The 22,849-nt window shown below is 37.7% G+C and overlaps 1 protein-coding gene across 4 annotated transcripts in view; it reads right to left on the reverse strand.

The window, feature by feature from the left end:
- Window positions 1-16,347, reverse strand: part of syde2 (synapse defective 1, Rho GTPase, homolog 2 (C. elegans)) — a 37,167-nt gene extending 20,820 nt beyond the window's left edge. The window contains exons 1-2 of one of the 4 annotated variants that reach the window (XM_051881181.1): window positions 16,063-16,345; window positions 2,269-2,736 (exon numbers count right to left, since the gene is read on the reverse strand). In XM_051881181.1, coding sequence (XP_051737141.1) covers window positions 2,269-2,736; window positions 16,063-16,156 — 562 coding nt within the window. In that variant the 5' untranslated portion in view covers window positions 16,157-16,345. Of the gene's footprint in view, window positions 1-2,268; window positions 2,737-14,727 lie in introns of all 4 variants that reach the window. The other 3 variants (XM_051881179.1, XM_051881182.1, XM_051881180.1) reach the window with 3 other exon arrangements.
- Window positions 16,348-22,849: the final 6,502 nt, after the last annotated feature.

Below are 22,849 nucleotides of genomic sequence, written 5' to 3' on the forward strand. Positions count from 1 at the left end.
ACATGAGGAAAGATCCGGAGTGGAACACACCACTGCATTCAGAGCAGAGCCTCACACACACACACACACACACACACACATAAAAAGTAATAAGTTCAGTACCATATATATATATATAATATTAATTACAGTTTAACATCATCATCTGAGCTAATGTCACTCATCACACGCTCGCTGGTCAGATCGAGACATCAGTAAGCAGTGCTTCAGAAAGACTGACAGCTTCACTCGATCGCTGACACGCATCTTTAATACGCATGACTGCATTAGCAAATAATGTCACACATTCATACAGCGCTAAATATAGAGCTGAGAGTCAGAGATGAGAGATGATATCTGTGCAGTGATCCTTCAGGATAGAGCGGATTCATCCAAACAAACTCGCAAACTCTGTGATTTCATGAAATAAATACATGTGTGTTTGAGAGTGAAGCGCGGCTCTGTGTTCATTTACACACGAGCAGCTCGTGAATCACATGAACTTCATCTCTCCGAGTTTGAGTCGTGCATAACATGCATTTAAAAACACAACATGCAGCAAACCATCTTCAACACAATCTTCACAAACTTCTGAAGAGAAGCGTTCAAGAGACGCTGTGAGGCTCCACGCGCTTTTCTGCCAAAATAAAAGCTCTTTCAAAATGAGAATTCAAATTTAAATATTAGTACTGTAATTTTACTGTTTTTACTGCATATAAATAAAATATTATTATTCTTAAATGAGCTATTCTATCATTTTTCTTATTAAATATTTATTTTTTTATTACATATTACAAATGTTACAATAGTAATATTCCTTATTTTATTTAATATTTGCATTTAGTACTACTAATAATCAAATAATAATAATAACAACAATTATAATAATTATTATAATAAATGATTTATATTTTTAATTTGTTTAATACTTTTATTTATTAATCATAACAATAACAATAAAATCAATAATAATTTTTTTTATATTACAATGATTTAATTACAACATTAATATATCTTATTTGATTAAATATTTTTATTTAGTAGTAGTAATAATAATCAACATCATCATACTACTACTACTAATAATAATGACAATTTTTTTTTTGTATTAAAATAATTCAATATTACAACAGCTTGTTATTTTGTTTAATATTTTTATTTAGTAATAATGATGTAATAATAATAATAATAATAAAAACAATAATAATATTAATTCTATTATTATTATATAAAAATACTATATAGTTTTCCTTAAATATTTATTTTACAGCGAAATGTTACAATATACAAAAAAATATTTTTATTTAGTACTACTACTAATATTAATGACAATTATTATTATATTTTGCCTTAATAATGAAAAAATAACAATATAAAGTAATTAATAATTAAATATTACAATATTAATATTTCTTATGCTGCTTAATATTTTTATTTGGTAATCAATAATAATATATTTTTATTTCAAAATGCAGTTTATCAGAAAAAAATCCAACTCAAATTCTCCAAATCGTGCAGCCAAAACACACGCAGATCCTTCCAGACAACCAGAGAGTCTTCAAATCATTTCTAACATTTTATAATGTAAAAGACGCACCTTAAGCAGCTCAACGCAGATATGACTTGTTATTTTCCAAACAGGTTTTGCTATTCCTACTGTTGTATTCCAGTATATGAACATGTCTCTCCGACACAGAAGCGAAGAGAGCGATCTGTGAACAGACGAGCAGCTGCCTGACGACAAGTGCTCATTAAAGCCACAGGTACGACTACAGCTGCAAACACTGACGTCCAGAACACACTCGCGCGGCAGACCACAGACAGACGAGCGCAACGGCGTTCCCTCAAGCTTTCAGCGGCGTATTTTTACCACAAGTGTCTTTTCAGTGTTTAAAATCACAACATTTGAAGGAGAAAAAGACAAAGGTACAAGACTGTGAGCAGCTTTAGTGAGGGAAAGAACTACAATCCCATGATGCATTGCAAATTACATAATAAAACTGAAAATCAAAAACGACGGTGAAATGTAAAACTGCTCATTTAAAGTTGTTTATTATATCATTTGAAACTATATATTTTTAGTTTATTGCAAAATATGAATATGTATATCATTCACAGTGCTTCATGGGAGTGGGCGGAGCCATTTTGGCATGATTGACTCTCTGATTGGTGGAATTTTCTGCACAGCATCATGGGTAATGTAGTTTTTCCGGCTGTTAAATATAATTATTTTTAAAATTACTTCAACAAAAGCATAAACCGTTGAAATTGTTAAAAATATGGATTTACCCGTCGCTCTGACGGCGAGGTTCTCCTCCTGCATCTTGCACGTGAGCGTCTGTCTTTCGCTGGGATGCAAGACGGCCCCGTCGCCGTCGATCACTGGACTCGTTTGGGACACCCTGATGGCGGGAACGCAGTCGGTCTCGTCATCCTCCGGAATGGGGTTGTACCAAATCTCCCCTTCGTCGTCGGCGTCGTTCTCCTCGGCCGGGTCAGCTCGACGGGGCGGAACTCGACCGGGTTTGAGGCCGGCGGCGGGCAGCGGGAGGCGGCGAGGACGCAGCGGCGCTTCTACGTGATCCTCCTCCGCTGCAGGGGGCGCTGTGACGTCCTCGGCGTGAGGGAACGGCCAAGCTGCGCTCTGCTGGAGCCAGTTACGTTTTTTGGAGACGGTGATGTGGTTGAACGAGGCCTGACGTGTGAAGAGTTCTCGCTGATGTACGCCAGACGACCCGGCGACACACTCCATTGGTGCTACGAAAAGAAACGCAGAACGTCACAAAAGAAACTTACGAAAATATGTTTTCCCAAACTAATTTATGGTATCTTCTTTGATTAGCATATCATGCAAGTACATCCGGTTAGAGCAATAGGTGCATTCAGGCCATGTCGTAATTACCAGATTTCAATTTGAAAAAAGCGTTCAAATCTTCGTAGAACTCGTAATTACAACTTTTTTTCTGAGAGCTCCTACTTGTACCACCTGACCGCATGCAGGTTCATTTATACGTTGATAGTGTTGCTATAGAAACTAATAATTCCCAGTCCGAGTAGAATGTCACATCTTGAAATTACGGTAATCACGACATAACGTGAACACAGCAAAACATGAGGCAAAAAACTGCAATTACTGCTGCCGCCAAACATTATAAATGCATTTTTGATCGATTTAACACATTCTAATTGAATAAAAGTATTATTTTCTTTTAAAAAGTTTTGAACGGTTTTGTATACAAAATAAACTTCAAATAAAATCTTCTTAAATAACATTTCTTTTCTGATTTTCCTCAAATGTTCTTCCACCATATTCCTAAAAATTAATGGCAATTAAATAAATAAAAAGAAATATACATCTACATACAAATATATATTTGGAAAGATGAAAATTAATATAAATATTTGAAATCCCATATATATATATATATAAGTAATAAAAATACTAACTGAAATAAAAACAAACATTAAAACTATTTAGAAATATTTAACAACAACAACAAAAAAATAAGATGACAAAAGCATAACCAAATTACTAAAAATTAACTAGAAATATAATATCTAGAAATATAAAAAAAACTGCTTCAAAATATCAATAAAAACTATAATAGTTCATAATACAAAAAATAAGTCATTTTTCTATTTAAAAAAATAATTTTCATATTTAATTTGACACAAATAAATTTTTTTATATTTTATATATTTTATATACAACTATCCCATTTTTTATTAGTCAAACTAAATATGACAAAAAATGTATAATTTGTAAACTTACCAATATGGATTTATTGATATTTTTAAGTAGCTTTTATTTTGTATATTTTCAGTTTTATATTTTAAACTTTAAATCTATCACATTTTTTTTATTTGTACAGTTGAAAACATAAAACTGGAAATATAAAAATATAAGATACTTCAAAACTATAATAGTATATAAATAATACTAAAATTACACTTATTTCTCTATTTAAAAGACACATTTTCATATTTAATTAGCATAAAATGTGACATATGTACAGTTTGTGCAGATATGATGTGTATTTTAGTGTTGATCATTCAGCCAATGATACACAGAAAATAAGCTTTTCCTGAAAAACTGAAAAATCTAGAAAAAAGTTCGCTGTGAGAACCAGAAATCATGAGCGTAAATCTTAAATCTTCTATCTGCCAACAGTGAATTCTGTCAACATTTAGGAGAACATTATGTTGCTTAGAAAAGTGCATGTAAAGTCCTGCTCCAGCTTACTGAACCACAAGAAACACAGAGCAGAAGCGCTTTATAGAGCTGTGGATTACAGCCTGCCGTTTCCTGCCGCTCAGACACTTTCACACGAAACAATGCAATCCCACAATGCAACGGCAGTATGCTATTATGCCAAGATCAGAAACGCTGGCGAACACGACGACCAGTGCTTCGGTCAGTGTGTGTTTTGAGAGGTCAGAAGGAGACCTGAAAATAAAACTCAAACGCTTCATTACAGTCGGCGTTCTGTCGACGCGCCAGAGGATTCCAGGCTGCGGAGGCCGACGTTCCCCCCACGGGAATTCTGGGACACGGGAATGATCAGCAGCCTGAGAAGCCGAATACCAAAACAGCGTTCTGCAAATCTGAGAGCTGGAGTTGAGGATGTTACTGTTCCTGAAGTTCAGTGACATTCAAATTTTTGATTTTGTTAAATTCTTTTCTGTAGAAAGACAAACATAAATAGTGATAAAAGCCAAATATTAAATATCGCAGATGAATATTTACTGAGTATTTTGTAGAGGAGGATCAAAATGACCATTTTCACCTGAGATTTAGAGCCGATTTAGAGGAGTGTAAAAATGACTTTAGAAAGATGGAGCATCATTATTTTATTTTTACACAGAGATTAGTAGATCTGTTAGTAAAATCTATTGAATTTATCAATCTTTGTTTCATGATATGCCAACAGTGACAGTTCAAAAATGGCAAAAAGCACTTCTTGTGTTTTTTTTCCTGAAGTTTTCATGCCTGTAACTCAAGAAGTATTAAATATATCTTAATATACTTTTAAATTCTGGTTCTTAACAAACTTTCCTTTTGGTATCTTCATTTTTAAGGCCCTCAGTGGTTCAATCCCAGAGATATGGAGATCTAAATGCGGCTCCATGAGTCAATTGGTCAATTGTACACATTTTCAGTGGTCAAAAACCAAATGTGGGTCACTTTGCATACAGCGGATATTTTTTTCTTTTAAAGAGGAATATCTGAAGAACAAATAATGTTGAAACTAGAAATGTATCTCGTGTTTTTCTTTCATCTCAGTTGCACAGAACATTCCTGTCTGAGTGCCATAAACACTCCTTTTCCAAAGTTTGCATGTCTGTAACTCTAAAAGTATTAAAGATATCTTAATATCCTTCTAGATTCTCATTCTTAATAAACTTTCCTTTAGAAATCTTAATTTTCAAGGCTCTATATAGTTCAGTCCCATAGATATGGGGATCTCAAAGCAGCTCCATGTTCAAATTGTTGAATTTTACCAATTTTCAGTGATCGAAAACCAAATGTGGTTCAGTTTGCACACAGCTGATACTTATTGTGTTTAAAGAGGAAAGTCTGAAGAATAAATAATGTTTAAACTAGATATGTATCTTGTTTCCCTCTATCAAAAGAATTGCATAAATCATAACTCTCTGAGTACCAAAAATCCACTGAAAATGAAGTTGAGGCACATTAACTTGCTCTCAAGTGTATTTAAAATAATCTATATTTGAATCAATTTTAGGGATATTTGGAAGATGGGATTTTCTGAAGCTACCAAATACGCAGTATCGAAACTACACGTTACCACATTGACATCCCTATATCTATGAGATTGAACCATATAAGAGCCTTAAAAATGAAGAATCCAAAAGAAAAGTTTCATAAGAACAAGAATCTAAAATGACATTAAGGTATTTTTAACACTTCTTGAATTAAAGACATGTAAACTTCAGAAAAACGTTTGTTTTTGGCACATTATGTTTTATGCAATTCTTTTGATAGAGGGAAACAAGATACATTTTTAGTTTAAACATTATTTATTCTTCAGATAATCCTCTTTAAGTATCAGCTGTGTGCAAACTGAACCACATTTGGTTTTCGATCACTGAAAATGTGTACAATTGACCAATTTACTCATGGAGCCGCATTAAGATCTCCATATCTCTGGGACTGAACCACTGAGGGCCTTTAAAATGAAGATACCAAAAGAAAAGTTTGTTAAGAACCAGAATCTAAAAGGATTTTAAGATATCTTTAATACTTCTTGAGTTACAGGCATGAAAACTTCAGGAAAAAGTGCTTTTTGCCATTTCTGAACTCCAGAATGCTCTACCGTATGATCATACGTGTGTGGAGGGACGTGATTTATGGATGCATTAGCAGCGAGATTAAGTCTTGCTGTGACACGCTGCAGTAAATATTGTTGTGATATGCATTATCCCCTCCGCTGATGACAGGTTCCTCTTTCTTTAAAGACAGCAGGTCTCGGGTCAGATCGCAAACATTCCTAGACGATTTCACTCGTAAAAACAGTGTCAGTATATCATTACAGACGCTCAACTGTTCCCTCGTGTTATTACAGCTGAAGCGTTTACCAACAACTACAGCATGTGATGCGGGACTTACGTAAGGTGGATTTGAACGCTCTCGCTAAGCTCTTTAACGGATCTTTCCTGCTCGGCTGATTCTCCTCTAAAGACGCAGGGAGACCCGGAGAACAAGCGGGTGGAAAGAGGAAAACAAGGTGTTGAAAATACAGGTCAGCGTTAAATCCCTGAAATATGCTCAAACAGGCCTCGAGTTTAAACTCACACTCACATTCTCACATTCACTAATTCTGTCAGCGTTAATCTTGAGGTGTAAATTAAACTTTACTGTCTGCAATCATTTGTAATTCACACCATCACACCGATCAGTGGGAACAACATGACAGCTGCAGCTATTTTCTGCTCAGCATCCACAATCACAGAATTAACCCTTTCCTTGCCTTTCCATGTTTTCACTGTTATACAGCAGGGGGTGCTATTGTGCATCTTCTGAAAGAGCACAGAATCTCCAGATCAAAACACAGGCAAAGAAGAAGCAGAAACAAGTGATAGAAGCATTGCTGACGCTTATAAATGACACGATCATTAAACAGCACATAAATCAAAACTGCCTAACGTTACTGAATGAAATGCTGAACTTATGAAGGGTTAAAGGGTTAATTCACCCAAAAATGAAAATAATGTCATTAATTACTCACCCTCATGTCGTTCCACACCCGTAAGAACTTCATTAATCTTTGGAACACAAATTAAGATATTTTTGATGAAATCCGATGGCTCAGTGAGGCCTGCATAGCCAGCAATGACATTTCCTCTCTCAAGATCCATTAATGTACTAAAAACATATTTAAATAAGTTCATGTGAGTACAGTGGTTCAATATTAATATTATAAAGTGACGAGAATATTTTTGGTGTGCCAAAAAACTAAATAACGACTTATTTAGTGATGGCCGATTTCAAAACACTGCTTCATGAAGCTTTGGAGCGTTATGAATCAGCGGTTCGGAGCGCCAAAGTCACGTGATTTCAGCAGTTTGGCGGTTTGATACGTGATCCGAATCATGATTCGACACGCTGATTCATAACGCTCCGAAGCTTCATGAAGCAGTGTTTTGAAATAGGCCATCACTATATAAGTCGTTATTTTGTTTTTTTGGCGCACCAAAAATATTCTCGTGGCTTTATAATATTAATATTGAACCACTGTACTCACATGAACTGATTTAAATATGTTTTTAGTACATTAATGGATCTTGAGAGAGGAAATTTCATTGCTGGCTATGCAGGCCTCACTGAGCCATCGGATTTCATCAAAAATATCTTAATTTGTGTTCTGAAGATGAACGAAGGTCTTACGGGTGTGGAACGGCATGAGGGTGAGTAATAAATGACATTATTTTCATTTTTGGGTGAACTAACCCTTTAACTGACTGTGAAGCTTTGAGGTGTTGATGGACTCGATCTACTCCATCTGTGTTTTGATTATCGCTCTGAATCTCATCCGGACGAAGACTTTGACTAAAATGTGATTTTCTCAGCTTTTTGTTCAAAATGTTGCTTTTTAATGAAATTTACCCACATTTAAGTGCTGATAAAAAAGAACGAATGAAGCTAGAATAAAATGGTTCAGATATTCATACAATTAAATATTCTGGGAGCCATTATAGTTTTGTGAAAATCATCAAAAACGCTGCCGCTGGCTGGCAACTATTTAAAATAAAAAAAACAACACTGGCAGGGAAAGAGCTAACTTATGAATATTTATATTTAAACAACTATTTAGCAACTTAAAAGAATATTTTCACACAAAAAATGCAATTTCTCTCATCATTTAATCGCCTTCATGTCATTCCACAATGATATTTTGAAGAACGTTGGGAACCAAACAACATTGGACCCCATTGACTTCCATTGTATGGACACCAACATTTTTCAAAATATCTTATTTTGTGTTCCGCAAAAGAAAAAAAAAGTCAGGTCGGTAAATGATGACAGACTTTACATTTTTGGGTAAAATTTTCCTTTGGACTTCAGGGGGAAAAAATACAGTATTTCTTTAAAGAGGACCTATTATGCTTTTTTCTAAATAATTCCCGCCCAAAATAAAGGGATGAGGTAGTTAGTAGTGTGTTGAAACTGGCGGTTATGGTAAGGGGCGGGACATTTCCCAAACACCAATCACAACACACTGCTCCAGCTGACCAATCAGAGCACATTGTGCTTTTCAGAAAGAGGGGCTTCATAGAGACAGGAACTAAACAGAGCGTTACTGACAGACTAGGAAGAGAGGAGCTGAACAATGGAGAATATGAGGAAAATAATGAAGATGAAAACCTGTTCTAGTAGAGCACAAAAACAACATCAAGACTGTGTAAAAGAGCCTCTTTAAAGAACTGATGAAGTTCACTCAAAGCAGTGTAGAAAAACCCCTTCATATTCACTGATTCAAGAGCATCCAGAAACATGCGTGACATCTGTGCGTTTGATCGTGACTCCACAGAGAAACTCTTTCAGATGCTGCTGGTGGACGGGCTTCAGTCGAAGTGTGCTGCTGGAGGGCTGGGGTTATTACGGCGAGGTTATCGAGTTAAAAGCTCAGCTGTGATTGCCGAGACTCTGTTAAAGGGTCTTTCATAACGGAGGACAAGCTCGCACACGCACAGAATTCCAGCCAACACACACACACACACACACACACATTTACTGCCTTGCTCTGAATATTTACACACACACACGCACGTGCACATCAGGCGCACAAACAAGCGTGAACTTTAGACATTTCTAAATATGGAGCAGCGTATTCAATTACAAAAGCAGTAGCTCCAGGGAGTCCAACGTTCTGCTGAAACAATCAAACACAGCGGAAGAAATGGATCAGCAGCGAACAGAAATACTTCTGAAGAAGGAAATTTAAATAAATACAGTCTGTATCTGCATCTCAAATGTATTTTTCACAGTAACATCACTTTCATTGTTTCTGAACTCTACAAAATGTTTTTCTCCAAATGTCTATTCTAACGCAGTGACGTTCAGACATCTGAAGAGTGGTTTAATGCTTCAGCTCGGGGGTTTCTGGGTGTTTTTAGGGCTTTTGAGCGAGAAAGCATCCCTCAGGGCTCGAGAGGAACATCCACCCCCTCCTCGATGTCCTCTGCTCCGGTTTCTCCGCTGTCATCCGAGTATTCCCATCATTACTATAGCCACATCCCAACACTCTTTAGTTCCAGACTGCAGACATTCCAAGAACACAGTGCCGCATTCTGACATTCAATCTCGCTATGATGTCATTGCCGCCTCCGACCAATCAGCTTACTGTATTAGAGGACACACTGGATACAATGTTACCTCACCAGTATATCACTGAAATTACAAATCCATAATCTTAAAATAAAAAAAAATTGTATTTTGCATAAAATTAAGCTTGTTTATATATACATATTAATGCCAACTTAATTTAAATAATGCCTAACTGTCAAGAAAATAATATCACAATGCAAATAAGATTAAAAATACAAAAACAGGTAAAAATATAATTTCTTTTCCTTTTCTTTTGAATTAGGGGTGAAATATGACTTCAACATGATTCCTGAAGGTTGTGTGAGAGTATTTTCCTAAAAAGAACTGGGTAACAATCGACCAGTACAAAAAAATGCTACTAAAATAAGTTTAATCTGCTGGTTCAGATCTGTCAGACACCTACAACTGAAATAACCTGATCGAGGGACTAATCCGACCTTAACCAGCGTGTAACGTCTCTTTTCTAATCCCCGCCTGCATTCAAGCCCTCAGGAACAGAGCGCAAACAAGTGAAACGACGGCCTTGGCATTCCAAATATTCCCTCCCTGGGGCTCCGCGTTTCCATGGGACGGGAATTCACTGGAGAATAGCTCCCTCCGGGCAAAAACAAACACCATCGGCTCAGCAGACCATACATTTTTTGGATAAAATTGTTAAGCGTAATGTTGACAAGGAGAAGCACAGTGTGTGTGTGTGTGTGTGAGTGTGTGTGCGTGTTTTTGTGACATATCAGGACACAAATTTGTATAATGACATGGGTATGACAAGGAGAGGGTGACTTATGAGGACATTACTCCATGTCCCCATTTTTAAAAGGCTTATAAATCATACAGAATGAGTTTTTGTGAGAAAGTAAAAATGTGCACAGTTTCCTGTGATGGGTAGGGTTAGGGGTAGTGTAGGGCGATAGAAGCTAAAAACAAGATAAAAACAACCCAAGTTGGGTTACATATGGACAAACACAGCGATTGGATTGTTTTAACCCAGTTTAACTCAACTATTGTTTAAAAATAACTATATTTCTTGCTTAAAATGAACCTAAAGTATGTTGAAAATTAACATTTATTAATATGTTTAATAAATGAACATTTATTAATAAGTTTAATGAATAATAATTAAACAAAAATATTTATTGAACTGCTTATTAATAAATGTTCACCTTTTGATTATTATTGTTGCCTCTAGTAATTATGTGTCTGATTTTTAATTTCCATCATATTTTTTGTTCATTTTAAGCCAGACATATAGTCATTTTTAACCCAGTAATGGGTTAAATAAAACTGCCCAACATGTTGGGCAAACATGTAACCCAACCGCTGGGTTAAAACAACCCAACACTGGGTTAAAACAACTATTAAATTGGTTAAAACAACCCAACCGCTGGGTTAAAACATCTATTAAATTGGTTAAAACAACCCAACCGCTGGGTTAAAACATCACATTCAATTGGTTAAAACAACCCAACCGCTGGGTTAAAACATCACATTCAATTGGTTAAAACAACCCAACCGCTGGGTTAAAACAACCTATTAAATGGGTTAAAACAACCCAACCGCTGGGTTAAAACATCTATTAAATTGGTTAAAACAACCCAACCGCTGGGTTAAAACAACTATTAAATTGGTTAAAACAACCCAACCGCTGGGTTAAAACATCTATTAAATTGGTTAAAACAACCCAACCGCTGGGTTAAAACAACTATTAAATTGGTTAAAACAACCCAACCGCTGGGTTAAAACAACTATTAAATTGGTTAAAACAACCCAACCGCTGGGTTAAAACAACCCATTCAATGGGTTAAAACAACCCAACCGCTGGGTTAAAACATCTATTAAATTGGTTAAAACAACCCAACCGCTGGGTTAAAACATCACATTCAATTGGTTAAAACAACCCAACCGCTGGGTTAAAACATCACATTCAATTGGTTAAAACAACCCAACCGCTGGGTTAAAACATCACATTCAATGGGTTAAAACAACCCAACCGCTGGGTTAAAATACCTATTAAATGGGTTAAAACAACCCAACCGCTGGGTTAAAACATCTATTAAATTGGTTAAAACAACCCAACCGCTGGGTTAAAACATCACATTCAATTGGTTAAAACAACCCAACCGCTGGGTTAAAACATCACATTCAATTGGTTAAAACAACCCAACCGCTGGGTTAAAACATCACATTCAATGGGTTAAAACAACCCAAACGCTGGGTTAAAACACCTATTAAATGGGTTAAAACAACCCAACCGCTGGGTTAAAACAACCCATTCAATGGGTTAAAACAACCCAACCGCTGGGTTAAAACATCACATTCAATGGGTTAAAACAACCCAAACGCTGGGTTAAAACACCTATTAAATGGGTTAAAACAACCCAACCGCTGGGTTAAAACAACCCATTCAATGGGTTAAAACAACCCAACCGCTGGGTTAAAACATCACATTCAATGGGTTAAAACAACCCAAACGCTGGGTTAAAACATCCCATTCAATGGGTTAAAACAACCCAAACGCTGGGTTAAAACATCACATTCAATGGGTTAAAACAACCCAACTGCTGGGTTAAAACACCTATTCAATGGGTTAAAACAACCCAACCGCTGGGTTAAAACAACCCATTCAATGGGTTAAAACAACCCAACCGCTGGGTTAACCCTAAAAGGGGTGATGTATTCTGGGGGATTCAATCATTTGAGAGGCTGTGGGGAGAGTCAGGGAAAGTTTAGGTCTCATTTCTTGGTTTCATGTTAAAGGGTGTTTGCTGTGAATATTTAGATATATTGACTTTGTTCATAAATTTTTTGTTTAGCTCACAGGCAGCATTTAAAAACAGCATGACCCCTGTAGTGGGGAATCTACTAACCTTCTGATAAAAGTTGATATATTTCACATATTTACAATATTTGGAGGGGACTTACATGTTTAAAAAGTTGTTGTTCAGTGTTAGCTTATTACGTTTATGTTGAAATTTTATGAATTTAATTTTTCATAATTTGTCTTTAAATGTTTGTATCTCCCAGGATACGTTGCCGGTTTGGGGGAATAAATCAACTGAAAACAGAATGTTTGTTTGGCAGCGAGTATTACAACATTATAGACAGATTTTTTAAACATTTATTCTCTCATAACTTAAACTAAACATTCTTTTTAAAAGTCTATTGAACAATAAGTATAATGCCTATTTACAAATATAAATAGGCATTATACTTATTGTTCCCCAAAAGTCTGTTGTGTCATATTTGATATTTACATTGACATGAAAAAAAAAATGTCAAAAGAATTTTGAATTTTTAACATTAAAATATGGTGTATGAATAATCAAGTTCTGAAGTTGCTTCAGTACAGTAAATATTTATCTTACATTTACTTTATAAAAATAATTAAAGATTTCTGAGCAAAAATGATTTTACGTGATAAAAAAAGTATGAATTATTAATCAGAGGGCAGAAGTCATGACGTAGATTGTGTACAACAGATTTTTCAGCAAAGTTTTGGTCGTATTGATCATTTATAGGCCCTAGCAATTTGCATATTAAATATTATACAGCATTATACAATATATTCATAAATAGGCATTATACTTATTGTTCAATATAATTTTAAAAAGAATGTTTAGTTTAAGTTATGAGAGAATAAATGTTTAAAAAAATCTGTCTATAATGTTGTAATACTCACTGCCAAACAAACGTTCTGTTTTCACTTAATCCTGAGAGATACAAACATTAAATTAAAAATAAAAGTCATGTTTTTAAAAAAAAATCATGAAATTGTATTATTGGTGTCCTAAGAAGATGGAAAATAGCAATAAATTAATTTTCTGATGTCTCTTTATGGTCTTGCCCTTTTTAGGGTTAAAACAACCCAATCGCTGGGTTTGTCTGTTTTTTAGAGAGAGAGAGAGAGCGAGAGCGAGAGAGAGAGAGAGCGAGAGTGTGTGTGTGTGTGTGTGAGTGTGTGTGTTTGTATGTAAATCTACAGTTGTCTCCTCAAAAACAAACACGCTTCCCAGTCACACTCCTCTCTGAAATGAGAAGTCATGAGTTCTCTTCTCAGCCGAAGCACTTCAGATAAAAGAATCTGCCAAATTCATAAACGAGGACGCAGTTTTCAGTCAGAACCGCCGCTCGCATTAAGAGCGTTTGGTTTGAACTCCGTCATGCTCTTCACCAGGACTCTCAGACTAGTTTCCCAAAGACTACAATCAACAAACAAGACGAGATCTGAAATCTCACACGCAAATCACTGTTTAGGCCTCTAATGTCATCACACTTTTCTTAAGCAAATGCATTTAAAACACGACTTTAAAAACTAACAAGTGTGCATCTGTCAAGAACATTTGAGCACACGCCAAAGTGTACTTAGTCCAAAAAGAAATCTAAAAGAGAGAAAAACAGAGCAAATAAATAACAAACTGCATCAGGGTTAGTCATAAATGTGTGTTTTACAGCGTTCCTTTTGACTTCATGGTACAAAATAGACTGTCAGTACAGTTTTCCTTCAATTGTTGATTCATAACCCTTTATGTTTCATCCTTGAATACTCGGGTTACACACTTGACAAGTGCAGAATGACCTTTAAAATACGCTTTGATAACCTGACCGTCTGCTGGGTCACGTCTTATCATCATCATCATCATCATCAGAAGGGTTTGTGTTTGACACAATAAACATTAGCATGAATACGCAGTGAGCAGCACCACCATCACCAAAGCGTGAAATGAATTATTCAGTGAGTGAGTGTGTTAGTGCAGAGCTTCAGGCCCACCGGCACACTTCCACCAAACGGGTTACGTGAAAAACCCACGTTAGTTGTGAAGCAAGAACCCGACACCAGTTAAGAGACACCCAGACGAATGAGATGATCGAGGCTCGTCCTCCACGCCAGCCGGCGTCCATACCTGCTTTCCTCATCCGGCCGCCGTGATTGGCTCTCAACGAGGAGCCGGCGATCCTCTGCTTCATCTCGGAGGAGAGCACGCGACCTTTCAGCATCCACTCCTGCATCTTGTTGACGGTGACTCCGGGGTGTTTGGGCACCGTCGCGTCGGCGCAGGACTGGACAGGCGTCGGGAGGGTTTCCGTAGGGTTCGCGGCATGAGCGGAAACCAGTCGCGCGGCGTGGACCGACGCGGGTTCCTCGCAGGTGCGCGTGAACGACGAGTACTTGACCCTGCTATCGCTCACCGACCGCTGGAGCGTCGATTTGCTGTCGGCTTTGAGAATATTCTGCAAGCTTCTGCTCTGCGAAGACCCGGTAAATCCCGTCCCCCCGCATCGGCCGCGAAACGCAAAGAAAGCCGAATCAGACTGAGCGCTGCGTTCCTCGGACAAACACGCGTCGCTCCCCGTGCGTTTGTCGGTGGACTGCGAGCTAACGCTGTCGTGAGACTGACTAGAGCTACTGGCCTCCGCGAATCCGTTATCTTCGACCTGACTGTCGAAACTGATGTTGTGCATGGTGTTTAACAGCAAATAATACGCCTCTTTTAGTTGCGACTTCAGTCTGTCCGTCTCCTGCGCAGACCCTGACGCCGATATTTGCTCTGAACAGTGTTTTTGAGCGCAAGACTCATAAAAGGGCAGAATTTGGTTATCATAATAATCGTCGTCCTCGCTGTCGACGGAGTGGTGTCGAGGGGCCCCGTCTCTCAGCCCGGGGGCCGCTGTTATTTCCAGCTCAGTGGGGAAAAAAGTTGGACTTTGCAATGCAGGCATCCTAAAATCTCCGTGATAATATTCCAGTGAACTCTCTATAACCTGAATTAAATCGCTTTCATGAATATTTCCGTCTATATAATCAAACACGTGAGGGGCTTCGCTGGGTTCTGGGCTCCTGACGTGACGTTCAAAGTCGCCCGTGATGATTTTCCCGGCCTTTTGCTCGAGTAATGTAACATTTGTCTCGTTATTCTTTAGATCTTGACCATCTGTTGGTTTTAAAGCCTCTCTTTTGGGTTTTAAATCGCAGCCGCCGAAGCCTATCGAGTCTCCGATCGTGTGGAAGCGCTTCAGCTCGGTCCGTTCGCTTTGATCCGAGACCCCAGCGGGACCCCCGGGCCCTGAGCCCCCGCTCCTGTGCGCGTCCGCCCGGCCGCCGGTGACACGCACGGCCGCTGCCACCGCGCAGCGGGGGACCGCGCTACAGCCGAGACCGGCCGTCCGGATCCCCTCACCCCTCATCTCATGTGATAAATAATCTCTGTCTGTCTGCGTTTGAAAAACTTTTTCTTTACCTTCTCTCGCCCGGTTCGCGTTGCTCGCGTCTTTCCCTTTGGGTTTCTTGCCCCTGAGTTTGGCTAGAATTGTCCTCCGCAGAGGATCAGCCATCGGTACCGATCCGATCCTCCAGCTTTAGTTCCGTTCAGCGGCGCTCCGGAGCAGAAGTAACCGTGTGAGAAGCGCGTCTGTGCGGCCAGGAGACTCCGACACACCGCGGTCAGAGCGCAGCTCCATGATCCACTGAACTCAAACCACACACGCACACATTCTCTCTCTCTCTCTCTCTCTCTCTCTCTCTCTCTCTCTCTCTCTCTCTCTCTCTAAATAGTTCAGATAGTTTCTGTGGGGGTTAAAGGTTTAGAGGCGGAGCTCAAACAAACTCCACATGCAGCCCAGATCTCTCAACTAGCTGCTAATAGGCTATTCTATAGGCTACTATAACACTTGTATATAGTAGTAGCATGATTGTGTTTACATAAAACATTGCAAAAACATTATACGCAATACAATTAATGACAAGAATAGTAATTAAATAGTAGTTATAATATTATATATTATATTTTCCTTTATAACATACTACATATACCACAATATAAATATATTATATCATATTTGATATATAAATCATAATTTATTTTATTTGAACACACACTATGTTAAACACATGTAGAAATGTATATTATATACACATCATGAGAAGTAATTTAAAAATATACTATTAAAAATATTATATTCAAAATAAAGAATATAGTGACTCAGTTTACCTGAATTGACCCTACTGTATAAATATAAGATATATAATCTTTAATTAGATTAAAAATTGTCTGGCCTTCATGAATTGTTTTTATATATTTCTATTTGAATCTTCATAAACTTCTGATATGTTCATACATATAAATACACACACACACACACACACACACACACACACACAAATGGGTTAAAAATGGACAAATCCAGGTCAAATGTTTGTCCAACGTGCTGGGCAGTTTTATTTAACTCAACTATTGTTTAAAAATGACTATATGTCTGGCTTAAAATGAACCCAAAATATGTTGGAAATTAAAAATCAGACACATAATTACTAGAGGCAACAATAATAATCAAAAAGTGAACATTTATTAATAAGCAATTTCTTAAATGTTTATTGTTTAATTATTGTTCATTAAACATATTAATAAATGTTAATTTCCAAAATAGTTTGGGTCCATTTTAAGCAAGAAATACAGTAATTTTTTAAACAATAGTTGAGTTAAATAAAACCACCCAGCAGGTTGGTCAAACATTTAACCCAGCCGCTGGATTTGTCCATTTTTAACCCAACTTGGGTTGTTTTTAACCCAGCATTTTTTTATAATATATATATTTTATAATATATTTTTATAATATATATATATATATATATATATATATATATAATTTGTCAATGACCTAATGTAACCCAAAATAGTTCTGAATTATGATTGCAGTAGAGCTGTAGTTTTTAATTCATGAGTTATTAAGCTGGATATTCGACCTACAGCAGTCAAGGAGTCAGTATTAATTTATGACCCTGTATTGTTTGGGTTTACATGACCGATAATGATCAGGCCTGTTTAAACACACTAATAGTCTGATTGTGTCTCAATAGGATAATCATCACATCAGAGGCATTATTGAAATTACAGCCCATCCGCTCTGCAGGGAGAGTGATCCCCTCATTCACTCTCATTCATATTCCGTCCTTGTGTACGAGCCTGTCCGAGCACGCTCAGATCCCGCCTCCGGATTCTGGGAATGATTGGGAGTTTTTATCTGGGAGACAGTCAGTAACCGGCACTTCACTCCATCTCTGCCATCAGAGATCCTGAGATACGAACTGACTCATGCCTTTCTTTGAGATTCAACAAACGAGGAGAAGAGAGACGCGATATATGATTAATCACGTCATCAACAATACATGCAACCATTTATCTGATTATTATTATAGTTAACTGAAACTGAGATAAAATAAATGTTTCATGAACTAGATGTAGCCTACTAAAATAACTTGAAAAAAATTAAAAAATGACAAATGTGTCATTCATGCCTAATAATCAATCAATATTTGACAACTGAAATACTTAATATAGTGAAGAACTTCAACTTCAACTCAAAGTTTAGAAATTGTTTATGTTCCTTAAAGGATGTAATTCCACCTTTATCTCTTCTTTTTCTCCTTTCTGTCATTGTGTCAGATAAACACTGACCCTGCCTGTCCCATCATGCACTGGGGTCGCAGTCTGTCATCTTTATAGAGAACGTTTTGCAACACCAGATTGACGAGAAAGATTACGACGATCGCTTATAAAATCTGGGAAATTTATCGGAAAACAACTAAAAGCCACTAGTGTGCGTGCACACACACACACACACACACACACACACACACACACACACACACACACACACACCACTCTTGTCTGATCATCTGTGCTCATGTCACAGCCTGCAGCGGAAACACAAGTGCTGAAAAACAAGGATGCGGAGGATGTTTTAAGCATAAACTCGCTTCATTTTGAGAAAACAAGACTTAATTTTGCTTCTCCAGTAAATGCATCTTGATTCAAGAATGTTTAGATATTTGATCTGGAAAACAAGACAAAAATACAGATGTGTAATAACATACAAGAGTGTAAATAAACATGTTGAATGTTAGTGCACTTACTCTTGTGAGAAATTCACTATACAAATAAGAAAACTTCTCTGTGAGCATCAGCCGATCTCTCTGTGTTTGTGCAGAGGAACATCTGTTTCCCGGGCTGTATTGAGCGTGTGTGTGTGTGTGTGCAGCCGTGCAGCTGTCTGCGCTCACTGCGACACCCTCCTCATTGTTCCACGGCTCTCTTTGGCTCTCTCACACCCCAGCAACACAATTTATGGGGGCGATCTGCACCCCTTTTCTCAGGACGTAAATTAGCCGGGACCCCCTCTGCCGTCTGGTGCTGGATGGGGGTGAAGTGAGAGACAGAAAACCCCCACAAACCCTCAGCTGATCACTGCACTGACTTTAGTGCCGGAACAATGTGTAACAGAGACAGTGAAACGGGTCGGTCAGATGAAATCTGATTGATTTGATTCAAAGCAATCAACCAGTTCAAAAACTCATTCACTTTTCATTGCTTAGCCATTTTTAATCATGCAGAAATTAATCACATCATGTATACATATATATATATATATATATATATATATATATATATATACACACACACAACAGTTTGTTCTGATTCTTGAATCTGTGCGATAACCATTTGTATCACTCCGCTTGTAGTGACTGTCATGGCGATTGAGCAAATCCACCATATTTTTTAACAAATATCTGTTGTTTTGTCATAGAATGTAGTTTTAAGAGTATTTTAGGTGAGAATGTGGTTGTTTAGACCTCAAATATGTGACTTATATATAAACATAGCGCCTATTTTACAATTTGTTTAGATGTTTTCTGAGATGTGTGAGCTCCAGGCCGTCAGCGGCCGTTCAGTGCTCGAGTACCCGCCGAGAACAGCTTCATCTCGGCCAGTGCTTCGGGGATTTGCTGCTGGTTCTTATAGTGATTAATCATGAGATATAATTCATTTTGGGTACATAAAACGGGCAATCTTTGCTCTTATTAATCTATAACTTTAGCAACTATAGCTATAACTATAGCAAATCTGCCGTAATTTTTGCGAATACTACACTTGTTGTACTACGAACTGTAATTTTAAGAATTTTTTAGGTGAGAATGTAGTTGTTTAGACCTGAAATATGTGACTGATATTTAATCATAGTGCCTATTTTACAATTTGTTTTAGGCGCTTTTGCAGATGTGAGCTCCAGACCGTCAGCGGCCGTTCAGTGCTCGAGTACCCGCCGAGAACAGCTTCATCTCGGACGGTGCTTCGGGGATTTGCCGCTGGCTCTTATGTAGATAGTGGTTAAACATGAGATATAATTCATTTGGGGTATATAATCGATTTGGGTTAAGGGGAAAATTAAGTTTCATAACTTTATATTTAACTTAAATCCTTTACTAGAGCTCTGCTTTTGTACGTTTGACTGAATTGTTTGCTTGTGTTTATTTCCTGTTGTCTTTTATAATGGCTATTGTTGTTAATTTAAATATTATTTTACAATAAATATTATTTTATATAAATAATATGCCATATTTGGTATTGAGAAAGAGTCCGTCAATAGTATCGGTGAAAGTTACATTATTACGCCATTAGATGGCGGCAAAGACTCTCTTTATGAGTGAGTCAGAACAAGGAAGTTGTTTTAGCGCTGTGGGAAATCCCCTTAACTTTTAAAAGGACAAAGACAAAGATATCGCTTTCCTCAGTGGACATTCAACCTGATTTTTTATAATAGATATATAATATTATGGACATCGACCTAAAGAATGCAGATGCAGGTATTCGTTTAGTCGATCTCTCTCTCATAATACCATAATACTAATACAATAAGCTTCAATGAAGCGACTCAACGTTTCTTCTTCTGTACATTAAGCACTCTGTGATTACCTACAGCCGAATCACAGCCGTGCTGATATAGAGTGATATTGCATGGATACGGGTGTGATATTGTGTTTATACAACAGGTGACAGTTCGATAACCTTCATTCAGTTTCTGCAAAATATTAGTTGTTTTCATGCCTTTTGCAAGACATTGCACCATTTCATGCTTTTCTTCCTCCCTATATTGCATGAGAACTGTGACGTGCTTAATAATGTGGAACAACCTCTTTATTAAGTAGGTTTTCCATTTAGCTAAGAAGACCTGGCAAACTACTTAACAAACCTGTCTGAGATTGATACCAGTTATATACGAGAAATAAAACAAACAATGTTTAAAATCCTACTGATATGAACAGTGTATATATACAGTATAATTGTGACTTGCAGGTCACAATTTCCCATTTCCCATCACTATGGTGACAGGACAGTCATGACACTCACCTCTCAATCACCCTGACGACCAGTCGGCCTTAAATGAATACACGTACTGTTAGCCGAGCCCATTTATAATACAGAAACGTGAAATCTGAATATGTATGAAGGGCATGTATCTCCATAAAAGCCATTTCCATGGATTTCCATGAACCCCAAGTCAAGTCTTTTTCCTCTCTGTTTTTGTAAAGCTCATAAGACGTAATTGTACGCACTGGAATTTAGGTCAGCCTCTGTAGAAACCCTTAATAAATGCATGTTTGTGGTCTACAAGAGAGCAAAACGTTGTGTTCATATGCGCCTGTGCTCGTGGATCACATTTACATGGTCAATCATTTACCAAATGCTCAAATATCAGCATCAGCGCTCAGCAAATACACCAACGTCCTTTATTCACCAACACGAACGCTGGTTTTAACAGTCTGGACTGGACTCATTAATGAATACATTGTCAGCTATATATATATTTATACACACACTGACCAGGCCACCTTCTTCCATTGCTCCGTGGTCCAGTTCTGATGCTCACGTGCCCACTGCTGGCTCTTTCGGCAGTGGACAGGGGTCAGCATGGGCACCCTGACTGGTCTGTGTCTACAGCTCCGTACACAACAAACTGATGCACTGTGTATTCTGACACCTTTCTATCAGAACCAGCATTAACTTCTTGAGCAATTTGAGCTACAGTAGCTCATCTGTTGGATCGGACCACACGGGCCAGCCATCAGTGAGCCTTGGCCGCCCATGACCCTGTCGCCGGTTCACCACTGTTCCTTCCTTGGACCACTTTTGATAGATACTGACCACTGCAGACCGGGAACACCCCACAAGAGCTGCAGTTTTGGAGATGCTCTGACCCAGTTGTCTAGCCATCACAATTTGGCCCTTCTCAAACTCGCTCAAATCCTTACGCTTGCCCATTTTTCCTGCTTCTAACACATTAACTTTGAGGACAAAATGTTCACTTGCTGCTAAAAATTGGTTGAAAGCCTATAAATACAATCATTTGTAATGTGACATAATTGCTTATTACTTTTGACCAATAGGTGGTGCTGACACCACATCAATCTGGTGTGGTCACTGTTGGGTGACAATTTTTTATGTGTGAGATTTTTGTTCAAACTGTTCAGAAGTTATAAGAAAAAAATTACATATCTCCTGACCACTAGGTGGCGCTGTGCTGAAACTGTGCAGGTAGCCTCAGGTCATGGTTGTCATAACACACACCAAATTTGGTCAAAATACGCTGAAGCGTTGCGGAGATATATCCTTGTGTCTATTTTGGCGTGTTGTTCGTGGAATTTGTTCTCACGTTAAGCGAGATTGAAAATCTGACGAACCGTCTAGGACAAGTTCGAAAAAGTCATTTTTTTTAGGAAAATTCACAATGGCGAAAACATTTTCGTGACAGAAAATGTCATAGTGTGCATTCGAATCGTCTTGAGCCAAGGAATCAGCGGAAATTCGTTTCTAGCCCTTACAATTCAAAAGTTATTAGCATAAATGTAAGTGAAAATTTGGACAGTTGGTGGCGCTAGAGGAATTGAGTTACAGACTCCAAAATTGTTATGGTTAATGCTCAGACTGTCCTCTATCTGTGTGCCAAATTTCTAAACTTTTTAACATACGGTTCTATGGGCTGCCATAGCCTCAAGAGCGGAAGATGAAGAAGAACACAGATACATATAAGAAGGTTCTGTTCCTGAAAATGATAAAACTTCAGAATCCTGCAGCATCAAAATAAGCCGCTGGAATCTCCTGATGTTCATTCAGGCGTGAAGATAATGTAAACACAGAACAGAGAGGTTTGAGACAAGGCCGGGCACATACCTGCACGCTGGAATTTTATCAT

The sequence above is a fragment of the Ctenopharyngodon idella genome, chromosome 22 (assembly GCF_019924925.1).
Source record: "Ctenopharyngodon idella isolate HZGC_01 chromosome 22, HZGC01, whole genome shotgun sequence".
Classification (NCBI taxonomy): Eukaryota; Metazoa; Chordata; class Actinopteri; order Cypriniformes; family Xenocyprididae; genus Ctenopharyngodon; species Ctenopharyngodon idella.